Source organism: Haliotis rubra, unplaced genomic scaffold, assembly GCF_003918875.1.
Source record: "Haliotis rubra isolate DU_JTF1 unplaced genomic scaffold, ASM391887v1 Scf132, whole genome shotgun sequence".
Classification (NCBI taxonomy): Eukaryota; Metazoa; Mollusca; class Gastropoda; order Lepetellida; family Haliotidae; genus Haliotis; species Haliotis rubra.
In genome coordinates, this window is record NW_025765248.1 from 209504 (window position 1) to 229667 (window position 20164).

Below are 20164 nucleotides of genomic sequence, written 5' to 3' on the forward strand. Positions count from 1 at the left end.
CTGAATCTGCAGAGAACACACTGAATCTGCAGAGAACACACTGAATCTGCAGACATCACACTGAATCTGCAGACAGCACACTGAATCTGCAGAGAGCACACTGAATCTGCAGACATCACACTGAATCTGCAGAGAACACACTGAATCTGCAGACAACACACACTGAATCTGCATCTGCAGAACACACTGAATCTGCAGACATCACACTGAATCTGCAGAGAACACACTGAATCTGCAGACATCACACTGAATCTGCAGAGGACACACTGAATCTGCAGAGAACACACTGAATCTGCAGACAACACACTGAATCTGCAGAGAACACACTGAATCTGCAGGGAGCACACCAAATCTGCAGACAGCACACCTATTCTACAGAGAGCACACTGTATCTGCAGAGAGCACACTGTATCTGCAGACATCACACTGTATCTGCAGACAGCACACTTATTCTGCAGACAGCACACTGTACCTGCAGACAGCACACTGTATCTGCAGACAGCACACTGAATCAGCAGACAGCACACTGAATCTGCAGACAGCACAATGAATTTGCAGAGAACACACTGAATCTGCAGGGAGCACACCAAATCTGCAGACAGCACACTTATTCTGCAGAGGGCACACTGTTTCTGCAGACTGCACACTTATTCTGCAGACAGCACACTGTATCTGCAGACAGCACACTGAATCTGCAGACAGCACACTGAATCAGCAGAGAGCACACTGTATCTGCAGAGAACACACTGAATCTGCAGAGAACACACTGAATCTGCAGACAGCACACTGAATCTGCAGACAGCACACTGAATCTGCAGACAGCAAACTGAATCTACAGACAGCACACTGAATTTACAGACAGCACACTAAATCAGCGGACAGCACACTGAATCTGCAGACAGCACACTGAATTTACAGACAGCACACTAAATCAGCGGACAGCACACTGAATCTGCAGACAGCACACTGTGTCAGTCATGGCCCAACAAAACAATACTAACGTGCTGGCACTAAGATACTGATATCTGATATTCTGGGGATGACATGACATTTTGTACGGAGATTGGTTTAGCTGCACATGCAAAAGCAGATAATTTCTAATACATGTATTAAAACAAGAGGCCAAATATTTATTTGTTTAAAATAACCACCTTGCATGTATTATTTTGACAGACAATTTCTCAATTTTGTAACAATCTGAAGCACAACTTTTTAAGCCTTTACTGCGAATTTTGAGAAAATCCACGGATTGTCTCCAAGACAGTCAGTTCCCAAGTATTGCAACTTAAAATGACATAAAATAATAGAAACATAAAAACCTTCCGTTGGGGATTGCTTGGTATTTGGCACAATGGGTTTATCATATTTACAGTTCTCTTTGCCAACAATGAAACTATCAACAGATGAGAAACAACAAAATGGAAACTAAAAGCAATGCTATATTGGATGACAGAAAGCTAGCATACCATCTAAACCTGGCTGAAATCTCCAAACTGAAATCTTCATAAATAACTAAAAGAAAATGTTTGTACACATAAAACGCAAGTTATCACACAGCATTTGGATATTTTCAGACACAAATAATTTGAGTATTGGTCAACAAACGCACACTCATCTATGTATCCATTCCTTCTTTTATCAAACACCTCAACATTTGCATAATTAAGTCAGGAAAAGTGATTAATGCCACTTCGAATAATATCTCTAAGTATATCACAGCTGTTGATTCAACTTTGGAGGAATGTTCAAAGAGTCAGGGTCTTAAATGTTTATACCCAGCCATGTTGACAGACCAAGGTTAAGGACGAAGACTGAGATTTGACTCCATTTAAGATCAAATCTTACTTTTAGGGATTCACAGACAACGATAACATGGGCATCCACTAAACAGGCTGAAATTAGTCCTTTGCTAACATTTAATATAAGCCAAGCTGACACAGGAACATGGGATGATGATGCCTCTTTGTCCTACTTGTGTGAAATACAATTGTTAAACTTGTATAACATGATGTAAGTGTATCACACTATTGCCACCTGGACATTTTGCATATGCACATTTATTATTTACACCATTTTCAGCATTCTTCCTGCAATATCATGCCAGTCAAATAGTCCAGTCTGGACCAGACATTCCAGTGATTGATTTTGAAACAAGTGACCTACCTATGACTTCTCAGTTCTCTTTCTCAGTGCAGCTCTGGATAGCTATTGCTGGTTTCATGGAAAAACCCTGAACCAGTCCAAATATAATGAGGAAACTAACTAAGCTTCATATGGGCTGGAATGAACAAGCTAGACAGGGAACCTTTGGGTGTTTTTAATTATTACTTGGTCAAGGGGCAGCCCAAGCATTTTTGTAGTATTCATTCATTTCCTGCAGTCAGTTCATAGAGTGTTGAAGGCCTAGTCACGTACGGCCCGTACAGCCTTTGGTAACCCAGACAGCTGGAGAATCATCTGGGGCCTAAGGAAGCACATACATGACTATGGAAACAGTCCTTTAGTTCCAACTATGGCCTAGGAAACACATACTAGATTGTGGTATCACTAACTTAGTTCCATCTAGGGCTTAAAGAAGCCCTTTCTAGGCTGGGGATCACTACTATAGTTCCATCTAGGGCCTAAGGAAGCCCTTTCTAGGCTGGGGATCACTACTATAGTTCCATCTAAGACCTAAGGAAGCCCTTTCTAGGCTGGGGATCAGTACTATATTTCCATCTAGGGCCTAAGGAAGCCCTTTCTAGGCTGGGGATCACTACTATAGTTCCATCTAAGACCTAAGGAAGCCCTTTCTAGGCTGGGGATCACTACTATAGTTCCATCTAGGGCCTAAGGAAGCCCTTTCTAGGCTGGGGATCACTACTATAGTTCCATCTAAGACCTAAGGAAGCCCTTTCTAGGCTGGGGATCACTACTATACTTCCATCTAGGGCCTAAGGAAGCCCTTTCTAGGCTGGGGATCACTACTATACTTCCATCTAAGGCCTAAGGAAGCCCTTTCTAGGCTGGGGATCACTACTATACTTCCATCTAGGGCCTAAGGAAGCCCTTTCTAGGCTGGGGATCACTACTATAGTTCCATCTAGGGAAACATGTTAGCCTATGGGTGTTACTGTATGGTTCCATGCCGTGGGATCACTACTATAGTTCCATCGAGGGAAACCTGTTAGCCTATGGGTGTTACTGTATGGTTCTATGCCGTGGGATCACTACTATAGTTCCATCTAGAGAAACCTGTTAGCCTATGGGTGTAACTGTATGGTTCTATGCCATGGGATCATTACTATAGTAACACGTGGGCCATTGCTAGACTATACTCAAATTTAAAGACTATCTAATACTTTAGGACCTAATCACCTGCTTACAACATGGTAACCATGTCTTGTGTTCATTGCCAACTTAGCAACTATGTTCCCTATCGCTATATAACACTACCAACACTACTGGAAGACAAGTGACCTACAAGTGGTCTTGCTAAATATTACTACAAAGTCCTTGCGGTTATTTTTAGATACTTGTCAAGCTGCTGCTAACATGTTTTACGTTCTACAGGATTGTTTAAGATAACAAAGTACCATTACTTGAGTAATGAATAATGAGTGAGTTTAAGTTTAAGCCGCTTTTAGAAATATTCCAGCAATATCATGGCAGGGTACACCAGAAATGGACTTCACACATTGTACCCATGAGGGGAATTGAACCCAGGTCTTCGGTCTGACGAGCGAAGACTATAACCACTAGGCTACCCCACCCCTTACTTGACATAGAGCTAGGTCCTTCTCCCATCGTTCATTCGTGTTTTACTGGTTTAGTTTTGTAAAATCCCCTTAATTGTCATTATGAAATGGTGGACATAGTTTAATGGTCTATTAGTTTTGTACACCCAGAGAGATTATCTGCCTTGAGGCATTAGAAGTAGTTCATTCCAAAACTTGCGTAATAAATGCATACCCTGTAACAAATGGTGGATAAAATTGCAACTGTGCTAAAAAAGAGCAACATTCTTTAAAATACATCAATTGCAGGATAACAGGGTGTGCAAGCCAAATGCTTACAAAATGACTGTTTTGATTAACAGATTGACTAGATAAATTCACACGAACAGCTATCACATACTTGTAAGCTGAAACCAAGTTCAGAATTCTTTGAAAGTGATATCACAATATCCGCCATACTCTCGCTGCAGTGAAGACATATGTGATTACTGGATTACAACAACATAAACATCACCTGAGACCTGCACTAGTCTCAATGCAGATTTTACAAGCCATATGTGATTTTTACAATGAAGCATCACTTGAGGTCGGCCAAAACCGTTTTTGTCTCTGGAACACATAATTTCAAAAGTTTCCTTCATCTGTTGTGAAGACGACCTCTGTGATATCGACCTCGACCTCTGCTGTGACCATGACCTCTGTCATGACTTTGACCTCTAATGCTGTGACCAGGATATCTGATGTCATGACTTTGACCCCTCATGCGGTGACGTTGACCGCTCCTAATGTAACCTTGACTTCTGGATTGATATTTACCTCGACCCCTAACGTTGGTGAACTCTGTCTCTCTTGAATGAGATCTTCCCTGAGATTCATACAAACTCACTTGTTGATTTTCTTCAGAAGATGATTGAAACAGGCCCAGATTTCTTGCTGAAACCCAAATTGGACATTGTTTATGAAACGTTAAAACAGGAAGACAAAAACAAAGCCATCTGTACTACACCTGAATTAGGTGAGTAGTGGGTAAGTGGGTAAGTGAGGAAGTTTTGCTTAGCAATTTTGCAGCTATCCACGGCGGCTACCTGAATTAGGTGAAAACAATGTATAAAAAAAAAAAAGAATTACAAAGCTTCCTGTGCCTGTGATTATGAGATATAAACAATGCAATGATATTTGAACAACAGGTGTATGGAAATGTCAAAAGTAGCTTGATAAATAAATCTAAATATGCTGAAAAACATTCTGCATACCACAGTGAATGACTGAAATAGTTTAGTTTTACGCCGCACACTGCAATATTCAAGCTATATGGCGGTGGTCTGTAAATTATCGAGTTTGGACCAGACAATCTAGTGATCAACAGCATGAGCATCAATCTATGGAACTGGGATACGATGACATGTGTCAACCAAGACAGCGAGCCTGACCACCCGATGCCGTTAGTCGCCTCTTACGACAAGCATGGGTTACTGAAGACCAATATTAACCCGTATCTTCACGGGTCTGCATAATCCAGACATGCTGTGTATCAATGTTCCAAGCTACATATTTTTAAGACTTAAGGTATATACTACAGATACTATAATGTTTTATCTCAAAACATCACTTTACTGCAAAGGTCCAGAGCTGGCATGACTAAATCTGAACAGATGACTGTTTTAAAAAATATATACTCCTCACAAAAAATTAAGCAACAAGTGTATTTTTGGTCAGTACATATGCCTTTACTCATGATCATTACAACTGAATCAAACATAACAAAGATAAAGCATATCCACACACTTTTCCAACAAAGAAATCAAAATTCATTGAACAATAACTGACTTGCAAATCATCAAAAACAGTGTCACTGAAAAAGCCGCAAAATGTGTTGCATCAGGGTATGAAAATGTCTGAAAACACTTTTACTGTCAGTTTTGAGCACTGATCCAAAGTTTAATAACGTGTATGGCCACCATTGACCTGAATACACGCTTCAAGACGCCTAGGCATTGACCAGATGAGTCTGTCTAGAGTCTGTTGTGGAATGTTCTGCCATTCTCTCCGCAATGCCTGTTCAAGCTGATCCAGAGTCTGAGGATCTAACGAGGAGGCCGTACACACGCGCCTCCGAGGATGTCCCAAGCATGTTCAATAGGATTCAGGTCAGGAGACCTTGCAGGCCAGTCCATATGGGTGATGTTGTTGGTCTGAAGAACATCAGTGACAACTCTTGCTCGATGTGGACGGGCATTGTCATCCATGAAGATGAAGTTAGGACCTGCTTGCTGAGCCCACGGAATGATCACAGGTGTGACACTTCGCCTCGGTACCTCACACCTGTCATGGTACCTCGCCTGATGACCACAAGATCAGTTCGTCGTCCAACTTGGATTCCTGCCCAGATCATCAAACTCCCACCTCCATACTGATCATGTTCAGCAATCGTACAGTTGGCGTATTGTTCGCTACGGTGCTCTCCAACACACACAGCCCTACCATCATTGAAGTCCAGACAGAATCTTGACTCATCTGTGAAGAGAACATTACGCCAGCCGCATTGACTCTCCAGTTACCGCCGCGTTGGTTAGCCCAATTCAGTCTCTGTTGACGATGGTGTGCAGGCAGTGGGATACGTTGCACTGGTCTTCGACCTGAGACCTTCAGCATGGAGTCTGTTCCTCACTGTCTGTGTGGAGATTCTGTTCCCAGCAACTCTCTGGAGGTCATTCTGGAGAGATCTGGCTGTGGTGAACCTGTTCGCCGGGCTAGGGTGGCCAAGCATCGGTCCTCTCTGGGAGTTGTCACCCTTGACTCGACCTGAGCGTGGTCTCTCAGTCATCAATCCGGGTCTGTTGGTGACGAAGTGATCGCTCTGGAGATGACGCCGATGAACATTGAAATGGTTGGCAACAGCACTCTGGGTCTGACCCCCTGCACCATTCCAACAATTTGAGCAACTTCAATTGGTGTCAAGTGACGCTTAGCCATTTCTCAAATGTTACTGTCAACAATTTGTCGTTGCTGGCAGTTTTAACGCAATCAGAACGCATGTGCGACGTGTATAGCACATGTTTTCCATGCATTTTGCATGTGAGTTTTGAGGGTGGTTGCGTTCAGGCGGTGCTAACAATGTTATCAGAAAAACAATATGGGAAATGCTTTAAGTTCATCAATCGTAAAGGGTTCTCCTGCATGGCTTATATGCCAAGTAATAACTTCATATACCCATGAAGAAAATACGTGGAAAAAAATACTTGTTGCTTAACTTTTTTGTGAGGAGTATATATTGAAAATCGTTCCAAGTGTTTGTACATCCATCTAAACCTTTGAGCACCAGTGTTATTCTCTCTTTACATGGTAGTTTAAAATTCTGGATTCTCAAGGAATTTGGAAACTTCAAGTGATGTATTTTGTATTTGTATTGTTTGTAATGCTCAGCCATATTACAGATATATGGTGGCATGGTTTGGACCAGATAAACTAGTGATCATTATTGTAATATAGTGAGCGAGTGAGTGAGTGAGTGAGTATGGTTTAAAGCCACTTTTAGCAATATTCCAGCAATATCACGGCGGGGGACACCAGAAATGGGCTTCACACATTATGCCCTTGTGGGGAATCGAACCCAGGTCTTACACTTTAACCACTAGCAGTGTTTCCGTTCTCCGGCATATGCCGGCTTTTTGCTGGTAAAAATGGCCCAGGACCGATAAATTCAAATGCTGCCGGTCCTCGTGTCCGGGTAAACATAAAATCATAAAATGCATAATACAAGTCATGCCATGTATATCAATGTCAACGAGAAGCCGTTCAAGAATAACTTCTAAAATATAGTTTCGAGAACTTACGATTTCGTCTCGAAAACAAACCAAATCACGTGACGTAATGTACGAAATGTGATTGGTCAATGTTTTTGTCAGTCATTCTGAATAATTCGTGTGTTCTTTGTAACTCGTCCCCGTATAATAATATGTAGGCTTACTTAATTGTCGTGGAAATGTAACGATCGTATCAGATTGTTAAAAGCACATGGTGACTGTCAAACGTGAAAATGGCCAGTAAAAGCAGACGATGCTTTCCACTTTCTTCGGTGGTAAAAGAAAGGTTTGTGAATCGGAAGACGATCAAAATGAACTGAGAACAGATGTAGAAACCAGTGTTTAATTCAATAAAGGGAAAGCCTCTGTTCAAGCGGTAACTCTAAAGCTAAAATACGCTAAATTTAATTCTGAGTGGCTGACAGAGTTCAAATGGCTTCATTACGAGGATGACAGTGGAAGAGTTTTAATGTTCTGTAAAATATGCGAACATGCAGCAAAAGTGAATGGATTCACCAAAGGATGTATAAATTTGAAAAGTCTGCATTAAGAGAACATCGTGACAGTGCTTCCCATCATCATGCTGTAACAACAAGTTTTCATCAAAATGCAATGACTACGATCTGAACGCTGCAACTGAGAAATCTGATGCAAAGTTAACAGCTATGATGAGAACTGTATTATACATGGCACAAGAAAATTTGGCGACTGTTGAATTTTCTGGATTGATCGAAAGTTACAGAAAAAAAATGGCTGTTCAAGTTTGACTGGTGATGTCTACACACATTCCGATAGCATTGGAGAAATGGAAGATGCGCTGCTAAAAAGTACGGTGAATGAAATGAAAGACAAAATTTCTAAAAGTGAGTTCGTGGGAATCATCATTGATGAGACTGTAAATGTGACAGTTGAAAAAAAACTTATAATATTTGTGAAAATTCTGAACGCAAATGGGTTGCCAGAAACACTATTTATTGGAAACTACTCCGTTCACAGTGGTACAGCAGAATGCGTGACAAATAAAGTGCATGAAGTACTTGCAGAATGGAATATTCCTCTTGAAAAGGTTATTGGACTGGGTTCAGACGGTGCAGCCGCTATGACGGGAAGAGAAGCGGTGTTGGTCTTAGAATGAATGAAGGGGTTCCCCTTACATGATCCACGGCATTGTATTGCACATAGGTGGCACTGGCGCCTGCAGACGCTGCAAAAGTATCTAAAACAGTAGCAGAATATCGACGGACACTGAATGACATTTATAAACTGAACGAATATTCAGCAACTCGGTATAACCGACACGAATTATCGCAAGTTTTGGAGGATTCAGACTTTTCAAGTTTAAAACAACCATGCAGTGTCAGATGGTTGTCTGTGGGAAACGCCATCAAAAGTGCAAAACAATTGGCCAGCCCTCGCTATGGAAATTGAAGAGGAGGTCGCCAACAGAAATAACAGTGTAGCTGTTAATATTCAGAAGAAGATCCGAACGTATTCGTTCATTGCCACCACTTACATGCTCTCGGATGTCTTGTACTACATGGACAAGTTGATAAAGATATTTCAGAAAGAAAATCTCAACATTGGCATGGTTATGCCAATAGTAAATTCGACTTGCACTTCACTGATGGAGTTGATAACAACTCCAGGCTTAAAGTGAGAAGTATTTCACAGAAAATCTCCAGAAAGGATATTTCAGGGCTGAAACTCGGGCACAGATGCTGGTTCTATTCGGTGCATTTCAAAACATGAGAAAAGGATTTATTGAAGAACTATGCAGTAATCTACACGCTAGATTTCCAGAGGAGAGTTTACATGTTTTGACATGCCTTGATAAGGTTCTGAACCCCATTCGTTTTCCTGAATCACAAGACGACATTGTAGCATACGCCCGGGATTCCCTTGACGTGTTGATAACTCAGTTCAGCCCTGTGATTGGACGAGAGGAAAATGATGTTACAGGCGTTGTCAATGGCTTAATCGCGTGCTAGGAAAGACTTCAGCCATTACAAAACAACTGTCCGTGGTCTCTGCATCGCTTCACTGGAAACAAATTGTCGTGCCATTATTATGGAATATGGTGACATTTACCCAGACTTTGCTGTGTTGGCAAAGATTGCCATGCCAATCCCAGTGAGCAGCGTGGCTGCAGAGAGGGGGTTCAGCCTCCAAAATCTGGTTCACAATCCCCAAGGCAATCGACTGTCACAGGATCGGTTGAATACACTCATGACATTAAACATGCACGCAGGAGAAAAGAACATCGAAAAAGCAAGAGTCATTTTCCGAAATAAAAACAGAATACTCTAAAAGGTATGGTTTTATTGTCTTTATTGAATTAAAGTATCATTGCATAACTCTTATATAAATTGTGACCGCCAGATTGCGTACAGGACCGGAAAATGAAATGATCGCCGGACACTGTGGCCGGTAAAAAATATACCCAGCGGAAACACTGCACTAGGCTACCCCACCGTCCTACTTTAATAAAGCAATGTCCCATGCCATCATTGTATGAGTGAGTGAGTGAGTTCAGTTTTATGCTGCACTCAGCAATATTCCAGCTATATGGTGACGGACTGCAAATACCATCATAGTATGACTCACAATAATGGCAATGAGTCTCAGCACCTGATCTATAATTGGCTGAAAGGGACTAACTGACCCCTGACCCCCAAACAAGATGGTGGCAGATTCTGTAAGTTTCAGACACATTTTTAAATGACGATGGTCATTCTTAGACTCCAGAATTAACGTAAGCTGTGTGATTTCATTATACTATACAGTCGGTCAGATCATTCCCTGTAAGCTCAAAACTTTAATTAACAAGCATTTCTATAGGACATGTCATTATATAGGACATGTCATTGATGCAACATTAAACCATAACCAGCTCCCTTAATCATTAAACATCTGTTACAACAATGCACTATTTCAAACCACACTTCTCTAATAACAAATAGAGCATTTCTCTCGATAATACTATCAGCCCTCAGGGATGATACCATAAAATTTATTCCACCCAAAAATTACGCATTTAGATTACAATATTAAATTAAAAAGTTTGAATGAATTTATGCAACACTGCATTAAATCGACTCTTGCGCCCTTTACCGTCCGAACATTATTTCAAGCGAACTCCATAGAGTTATGTCCCTTGGACCGTTCTTTACGAATATCCTGTAACTCCTTTGGAGACAGAACTCAGTCCTAGACGCTAATGTCTGGCGTAAAAACATACACGCAACATGTGATTGAAACCAGTTCGGCAAACACTGACAACACCGTGTACGACAGTTATCGATGTACGGAGCAATTGTTTACATTCCATATATATGGCAAGTGTTCTCTGTTTGGAAGTTGTTCGCCTCAAAGTTTCAATAATCGATTTCAGGCAAGTTGTAAGGGATAATAAGTCCTTTATTGCATCAATAGGCAGCTAAATTGAGTGCATATATGTAAAAAAAGGCCAAAATATTGTCGAAAATGTGTGAAATTGTGCCTTTAAACTTTCAAAAGGTTCTTTGCCTTACAAGCATGACGGTACCACCATGTGGGAATTACCTTGTTCATCGCAGCCTCTCATGTACTCCTTCAGTGTCTTGATATCCACCATGACTTCAAAGGGCATTGTTTGGCGACTATCCACTCCAAGTTTACTGAAGATCAGCATGACTTCATCAAGGGTGTCCTGAGCCGTCTTGGGCATCAGATTTGTGTGGTCATCCAGAGTAACCATGAGGGCAAGGTTATCATCTGTGGGCGTACGTCCCTCAGACTGCATCAGCTGACACAGTTGATGGTACAGGTCTACCAGATGAGAACGGATGATCATCTCGATCTCATTGAAGTGGAAACTGTTTGTTATTACAATGAGCTTTTGAGAGTTCCTATTTGTCAAAAAGGGTCGGAGAAGATTGAAGATGCCAAGAGCCTTGGTACACATGTTGCTGTGGAAACACTGGAGGAGAAGTTGGCGGAGGTGATTGATCTGGAGCGTGGTCTTCGCAAGGTCAAACACCTTTATGGCTGTGTCCAGATCTCCCTGACACAGTGCCAACTCCATCAGCTGACCAACAACTTTTATGTGGTGGTCTCTCAAGAGTGCATCTAAAACAAGCAGACCATGTACAGTCAGTAGGTATTATACTGGAGTTGGCTGTGGATAGATAAGAACTGGTATGTGATATACAGGAGTTGACATGTGATATACAGGAATAGGTTTGTGATATACACTGCAGGTATGTGATATACACTGCAGGTATGTGATAAACACTGCAGGTATGTGATATACAGGAGTTGACATGTGATATACAGGAATAGGTCTGTGATATACACTGCAGGTATGTGATATACAGGAGTTGACATGTGATATACAGGAATAGGTGTGTGATATACACTGCAGGTATGTGATATACAGGAGTTGACATGTGATATACAGGAATAGGTGTGTGATATACACTGCAGGTATGTGATATACAGGAGTTGACATGTGATATACAGGAATAGGTGTGTGATATACACTGCAGGTATGTGATATACAGGAGTTGACATGTGATATACAGGAATAGGTCTGTGATATACAGGAGTTGGTACAGGAGTTGAGTATGTGATGTGATATACAGGAACTGGCATGTGATATGTGATGATATACAGGAATAGGCATGTGATATAGTTGCATGTGATATACAGGAGTTGGCCGAGGATTGACAAGAACTGGTATGTGATATACAGGAGTTGACATGTGATATACAGGAATAGGTCTGTGATATACACTGCAGGTATGTGATATACAGGAGTTGGCCGTGGATAGACAAGAACTGGTATGTGATATACAGGAGTTGACATGTGATATACAGGAATAGGTCTGTGATATACACTGCAGGTATGTGATATACAGGAGTTGGCCGTGGATTGACAAGAACTGGTATGTGATATACAGGAGTTGACATGTGATATACAGGAATAGGTCTGTGATATACACTGCAGGTATGTGATATACAGGAGTTGGACATGGATAGACAAGAACTGGTATGTGATATACAGGAGTTGGACATGTGATATACAGGAATAGGCATGTGATATACAGGAGTTGGTATGTGATATACAGGAGTTGGCCATGTGATATACAATGTGATACAGGAGTTGGTATGTGATATACAGGAGTTGACATGTGATATACAGGAATAGGTGTGTGATATACAGGAGCAGGCATGTGATATACAGGAGTTGGCATGTGATATACAGGAATAGGTGTGTGATATACACTGCAGGTATGTGATATACAGGAATAGGTATGTGATATACAGGAGTTGGTATGTGATATACAGGAGTTGACATGTGATATACAGGAATTGGTATGTGATATACAGGAGTTGGCATGTGATATACAGGAGTTGGTATGTGATATACAGGAGTTGGCATGTGATATACAGGAGTTGGCATGTGATATACAGGAATAGGTATGTGATATACACTGCAGGTATGTGATATACAGGAGTTGGTATGTGATATACAGGAGTTGGTATGTGATATACAGGAGTTGGCATGTGATATACAGGAGTTGGCATGTGATATACAGGAGTTGACATGTGATATACAGGAATAGGTGTGTGATATACACTGCAGGTATGTGATATACAGGAGTTGGCATGTGATATACAGGAGTTGGACATGTGATATACAGGAATAGGTGTGTGATATACACTGCAGGTATGTGATATACAGGAGTTGGTATGTGATATACAGGAGTTGGTATGTGATATACAGGAGTTGGCATGTGATATACAGGAGTTGACATGTGATATACAGGAATAGGCATGTGATATACAGGACATAGTGATATGATATACAGGAGTTGGTATGTGATATATGGATACTATAGGGATGTGATATACAGGAATGTGGTATGTGATATACAGGAGTTGACATGTGATATACAGGAATAGACATGTGATATACTGGAGTACAGGAGTGCATGTGATATACAGGAGTTGGTATGTGATATACAGGAGTTGACATGTGATATACAGGAATAGGTATGTGATATACAGGAGTTGGCATGTGATATACAGGAGTTGGCATGTGATATACAGGAGTTGACATGTGATATACAGGAATAGGTGTGTGATATACAGGAGTTGGCATGTGATATACAGGAGTTGGCATGTGATATACAGGAATAGGTGTGTGATATACACTGCAGGTGTGTGATATACAGGAGTTGGCATGTGATATACAGGAGTTGGCATGTGATATACAGGAATAGGTGTGTGATATACACTGCAGGTATGTGATATACAGGAGTTGGCATGTGATATACAGGAGTTACAGGAGTTGACATGTGATATATGTGATATACACTTTAGTTATGAGATATACAGGAGTTGGTATGTGATATATACAGTAGTTATGTGATACAATGGAAGGTGATAAAATGGCTAGCTTAGAGTTGGTAGATGAATGTCTATTGCATGAAGTGTTGATATGAGAAAAAGGAACACAGTATGAAGTACCTGTGTCTGGCATCTGAGTATGAAAGAAAGCCAGGACATCAGCTGCTTCTGGTATTCGGGAGTTGCTGCAAAGGAGATTAATGGCCCACAACAGCTGACTAGGCCACAGATCTGGGCGTTCTTTAGCCCCATGCGTGTAGACATCTGTTGGACACAGACCTGAAATAATTACAGTTGATAAGGAAATATTCAATTTAATTCAGCCAATAGAAGTGGAGCTTCAAAAAAAGAAAAACCAACATTTAAGAACATGAACATTTCTTTTCCCCAAAGAGTGACCTAAATTTTGAAAATTTACATACCTCTGTTATTAAAAAAAAAGCATACAAAAATATTTGACATTATTATGTTTGGTGACCTTTACCTTGGATGGACAATGTTATTGTTTGACTGAGTCACCTTGTATGAACTGTAGCAAGCGATCCAGCTGGGATGTCTGCAGACACACCTCCATCACTGTCGAGTGGAAGGAGTACCCCATGTCTGGACGGAGATTGTTGCAGGGGAGATCATTGTCCAGGATGTCAGCTATCAGGGTGCAGCACTGTCCATATGGAGGGGACTTTCTGGTACGAACTAGCAGGTGAAACCCGATGCGGGCTAATGTCCGTCTGTCTAATGACAGCAGGGCATCCGTCATCATGTCTGAGGGAGAAGCATTTTACACTTACATACAGATATACTGCAAAGAACTCCTGCAGTTTGGTGCTATTGACATTTTCACTGACACAGTTTGTTTATTTTTTAATGAGACTGTCAGCAATATTCCAGCTATATGGCAGCAGTCTTTAAATAATCAACATCATGGGATACGATGACATGTATCAACATGTGTCAGTAAGCCTGATCAACCGATCCTGTTAGACACCCTTACAACAAGCATTGATGCTCTTCCCATGTGCCATTGACACAGACAGTAGAGTGAGTGAGTATGGTTTTACGCCGCTTTTTAGCAATATTCCAGCAATATCATGGCAGGGGACACCAGAAATGGGCTTCACACATTGTACCCATGTGGGGAATCGAACCCGGGTCTTCAGCGTGACGAGCTAACGCTTTAACCACTAGGCTACCCCACCGCCCCAACAGACAGTAGAAGGGGTTATAGGAGTACCATGACAAGGAAAGCAACTGTATAAATTGGTTACCATAACAACACAAGTGCAGGAATATCAGGGCCAGAGTTATGCCAATAACCTCACATACACTCTACAATTGGAACATAACACTGATGTATACAACAGATATCTAAGAGTGTGCTACTAAGGCTCTAAAAAATTCCAATGCATTAAATTTCACATACTGTAAATCAACAAAGTTTTGTGGGCAGGAAAGTTTTGCTAGCATTGCAAATGAACTCCAGGTGCAAAACTTTCCAGGCATAATGACAGCTCTCATTTTGTTAGGCAATTATTCCTAGTCCACAAAGCTTGTGATAATCCAAAGTGACACTGAGTTACTAATTCCTTACTGAGTTAACACAATGTACTTAGTATGTCAAGGGATATGTGTATAAGCACACTTTGATCTTTTCATTGTAATTATTTCACTAAGAAATGGGCTGCCAGCAAGTGTTATGTAAACTATTGTCTTTGGAAGGTGTGTACAAATGTATTGTCCAATTGACTTGTTTTTACAAGGGGGATTCAACATAGAACTGGCTGGGTTGTAGATCACGGAAAACTTTGAGTCAACTTTGTGGATTTACAGTATTTGATAAGAATGCCGTATTTGCCTATGGTATCTTCCACCTGTCCTAATACTGATTCCTGCTTTGAACAGAATTACAGTACAAGGATGAGAATGGGTATGAGTGAAAAAGAGGAAAATGACGCAGCTATCTTAGGGGCTGCAGACCAATGAATGACCCCAGCCCAATAAAATCCACGGACAATTCTCATCCCTGTTAGTAACAGTGATATCATGTCTAACAGTGATGTCATGTCTAACAGTGATGTCTAACAGTGATGTCTAACAGTGATGTCATGTCTAACAGTGATGTCATGTCTAACAGTGATGTCATGTCTAACAGTGATGTCATGTCTAACAGTGATGTCATGTCTAACAGTGCTATCATGTCTAACAGTGATGTCATGTCTAACAGTGATGTCATATCTAACAGTGATGTCATGTCTAACAGTGATGTCTAACAGTGATGTCTAACAGTGATCATGTCTAACAGTGATGTCTAACAGTGATGTCATGTCTAACAGTGATGTCTAACAGTGATATCATGTCTAACAGTGATGTCATGTCTAACAGTGATGTCATGTCTAACAGTGATGTCACAGCTTGATGTGAGTGGAAAGCCTCTGCATGTCTTGTACATTTACCCTTGTGGTGAAACCTATGAGCACATCCTTGAGCTGACAAACCTGGAAACATGACCGGATCAAACCAGGATTCAAACCCACCAAAAAAAGTTTACAGCATGCCCAAGACACACACCCTACTACTCAGCAAATTGCTGCACCTTAGAAACAGGTGCAGGGAAAATCTACACATGTGCCCAAAGAATGAAGCTGATTTAAATCTGTAATGTTGGCACAGATGTTCCAGTGACTTTTGAGCTTCTTTCATCACACCAATAGCATGACCCCAAAGCAGGCTGTTCAGATGTGGTTAGTGAGTGAGTTTAGTTTTACGCCGCACTCAGCAATATTCCAGCTATATGGCGGAGGTCTGTAAATAATCAAGTCTGGACCAGACAATCCAGTGATCAACAACATGTGCATCGATCAGCGCAATTGGGAACCATGACATGTGTCAACAAAGTCAGCGGACCTGACTACCCGATCCTGTTAGTCGCCTCTTACGACAAGCATAGTCGCTCAGATGTGGAAACTGAACCTGGATCTACAGGTAACGATTTCACTTCAACAATACCCTATACCCCTGGCTTGATAGTGACCCGGTCTCATCAGGCAACATCCAGGCAATATCTAATCTGGGCTTGCCAGTGACAATTTGAAGAGCAAGCTCATGACATACCTTCCTGGTACTGGTTGAACACATTATTAAGGAAAGCGTGGAAGTAACTGGCAGTCTTGAGGGAATCCTGTTTATCATGGAGCACGTCGACATACACCTTTAGGAACTTGGAGTTGGGAAGGGTGTTGGAAGTGCACTGCATCATGTAGATTTGGGCAAGATATTTCCAGTTCATGGACTGCCTACATCCCTGAAAAACAGAATGGCAAATTTTACAACTTACCAACTCTTTTTGGAAGAAGGCGAATGAAGTTTTAATAGTGAGTGAGTGATAACTACTATTTCCTTCAAACAGGTTCTTGTTTGACCCCAGAAATGGGGGACTGAGTGAGTGAGTGAGTGAGTTTAGTTTTACGCCACTTTTATCGATATTCTAGCAATATCATGGCAGGGGACACCAGAATGGGCTTCACACATTGTACACGTGTGGAATTGAACCCAGGTCTTCGTGTGATGAGCTAACGCTTTAACCACTGGGCTACCCCACTGGGGGCACTGAGTTAGTGAACTAGCAAGTATTGGTTTACTTTGTTTTTAGCAATATTTCAGTATTATCAAGGCAGAACGGGGTCCAGGAAAAGAGTTTGACATATTGTACTGTGGAGAGGAATCAAACCTGAGCTACCCTACTTCCCTAGGCATGACAATGTGGTTGATAGACACTCCATGAAGCTTGAATTGCTGCTAGTGGTTAACTTACAGCAATCATGTGGTATATTCCCTTGTAGTCTTCACTGTCTGACTGCACCTCGTCCTCCAGTTCTTCATCCTCCCAATACGCAACCAAGTCCTTGAACAAGAACACCAGAAACCTTTAATGGACTGCAACTTCATCTTGGACCAAGTCTCATAAACATCGCATAATAAATTGAGAAACACTACATTAAGAAGGATAACGTCTGGTTTATGACATCAATAACATTTTTATCTACATCTTTACACTCTTCTCAAAGAGGACACATAATAAACATGTCCATGTGGCTGTACCTGCTTTCCACTATGCTGGCTTAAAAAAGAAAAGAAAAAAGACAGAAAAGAAAAGAAGAAAAAGTTGTACGACTTCTTATTTATTCAATAACCTCATAATGCCAAGTCAAACAATGGATCCAGAACTGCTTGTATCTTCTTACAAAGGATACTATGACTCACCTTGGAAGGTTCAACTGTCATGGTTTGATAGACTCTCATGACTTTATGCTGTGTATCCCTCTCAGGGGACCACTGCACTGTTGACAATTTCTCTATGACCTAAAGAAATAAAATCATTAAGAGTATAATAATTGTGAATTTACAATGCGCCTTGTCCATGTACAAGGCACATGCTCAGAGCGCTAACACACAATCTGATTATTATTACCTCGATAATCCTAGCTGCCTCTGAGGCGTTAGAACTAGAAGGTTAATAGTCACGTGACATCCCATCGGGTACCCATTTTCTGCTCAGTGTACAGAGGCAAGTTTGAACAAACTCACTTGCCTAAGGCGAGACCACATGTATGACATGTGCTTCATTGTGGGGCAGGACTGAAGTCCTAGAAACTCTCAGGAGTCAAGCTGCCAAACACAGTCACCCATCTAAGTACTCTCCGCGCTCAACTTCAACTGATTTGTGGCCTGAGCTCTATGCACAGGACCACACACCACCATGACAGACGAGTACAGCCATCAGCAGTTCAGACAACAAGGGTTAGATTGGGTTGTTGTTTAACACCGCACACAGCAATATTCCAACTTTATGGCAGCGGTCTGTAAATAATTGAGTCTGGGGTAGACAATCCAGTGATCAACATCATGAGCATTGGTCTACACAATTGGGATACGATGACATGTTTCAACCAAGTCAGTGAGCCTGACCACCCCAATCCCGTTAGTTACCTCTTACGACAAGCATGTCAGACAACAAGGAGTAATTGTTGTTTTTCAGCTATATTCCAGGTACAGGGTGAGTGAATGAGTTTAGTTTTACGCCGCACTCAGCAATATTCCAGCTATATGGCGGCAGTCTGTAAATAATCAAGTCTGGACCAGACAATTCAGTGATCAACAGCATGAGCATCGATCTGCGCAACTGGGAACTGATGACATGTGTCAACCAAGTCAGCGAGCCTGACCACCTGATCCCGTTGATCGCCTCTTGCGACAAGCATAGTCACGTTTAGTGGCAAGCATGGGTTGCTGAAGACCTATTCTACCCCGGATCTTCACAGGTCTCCAGGTACAGGGCCTTACTGGAGGTAAAATGATGTCTGGGATGCAAGGATTGAAATAAACACTGGAACATGTGCTGGACTGAATAGTGGGTTGGTGAAATGGGGTTTTACGTAAATATTTCGCTCATATGATGACATGCATGCATGTGTATGTGTGGCTGCTTGTACTTGCCCAGACTTAAGCTGGTTTTATAGTGCTAGCTCACTGAGATACCATGCCGCAGTGAAGCATGAATACCCTACTCAGACACATTATACTGACTCCGACTCGACCAGTCGTTGTTTTACCCATTAATGCCGAGCGCCAGGCAAGGAACAAGAAGTACCATAGTTTAACGTCTTTTGGTATGACGCGGCGGGGGATCAAGGACTGAATAGTAATAACATACAGCAACACAACATCAAAACCAGGGTACCTTTACCATAATCTTGGGGAAACAGTCATCAATATCCACCACAGTAATGAGTGAGTGAGTGAGTTTAGTTTTAAGTCGCACTCAGCAATATTCCAGCTATATGGCGGCAGTCTGTAAATAATCGAGTCTGGACCAGACAATCCAGTGATCAACAGCATGAGCATCGATCTACGCAATTGGGAAACGATGACATGTGTCAACCAAGTCAGCAAGCCTGACCACCCGTTCCCGTCATTCGCCTCTTACGACAAGCATGGGTTGCTGACGACCAGTTCTAATATAACCCGGATCTTCATGGGTCTTGGGTAACTGACATGTCTATTCTAGTAAGAAAGACATCTTACTGGTTGATTTTCTTCACAATTTAACACTTAATTCCCCATCTCTTTCAGAGCAACTTGGACACCAGAAAACATGTGGAGAATCAAACTGGGTCTTTGGTGTAACGAGTCAACGCTTTAACCACTAGGCCTACCCTCATGTAATTGGAAAGTGCACCTGACCTCTAAATGCGAG

At 41.6% G+C, this 20164-nt stretch overlaps 1 protein-coding gene across 2 annotated transcripts in view; it reads right to left on the bottom strand.

The window, feature by feature from the left end:
* The window catches only part of LOC124267540, a 34820-nt gene that overhangs the window by 2772 nt on the left and 11884 nt on the right, over window positions 1-20164 (bottom strand). The window contains exons 7-13 of one of the 2 annotated variants that reach the window (XR_006896060.1): window positions 18172-18270; window positions 17723-17812; window positions 17023-17212; window positions 14431-14676; window positions 14032-14190; window positions 11081-11626; window positions 688-4649 (exon numbers count right to left, since the gene is read on the bottom strand). Coding sequence is in view for 1 of the 2 variants with exons in the window: in XM_046702465.1 (XP_046558421.1) it covers window positions 4354-4649; window positions 11081-11626; window positions 14032-14190; window positions 14431-14676; window positions 17023-17212; window positions 17723-17812; window positions 18172-18270 (1626 nt within the window). In the remaining variant the exon portion in view is untranslated. Of the gene's footprint in view, window positions 1-200; window positions 4650-11080; window positions 11627-14031; window positions 14191-14430; window positions 14677-17022; window positions 17213-17722; window positions 17813-18171; window positions 18271-20164 lie in introns of those variants that run through there. The other variant, XM_046702465.1, reaches the window with a different exon arrangement.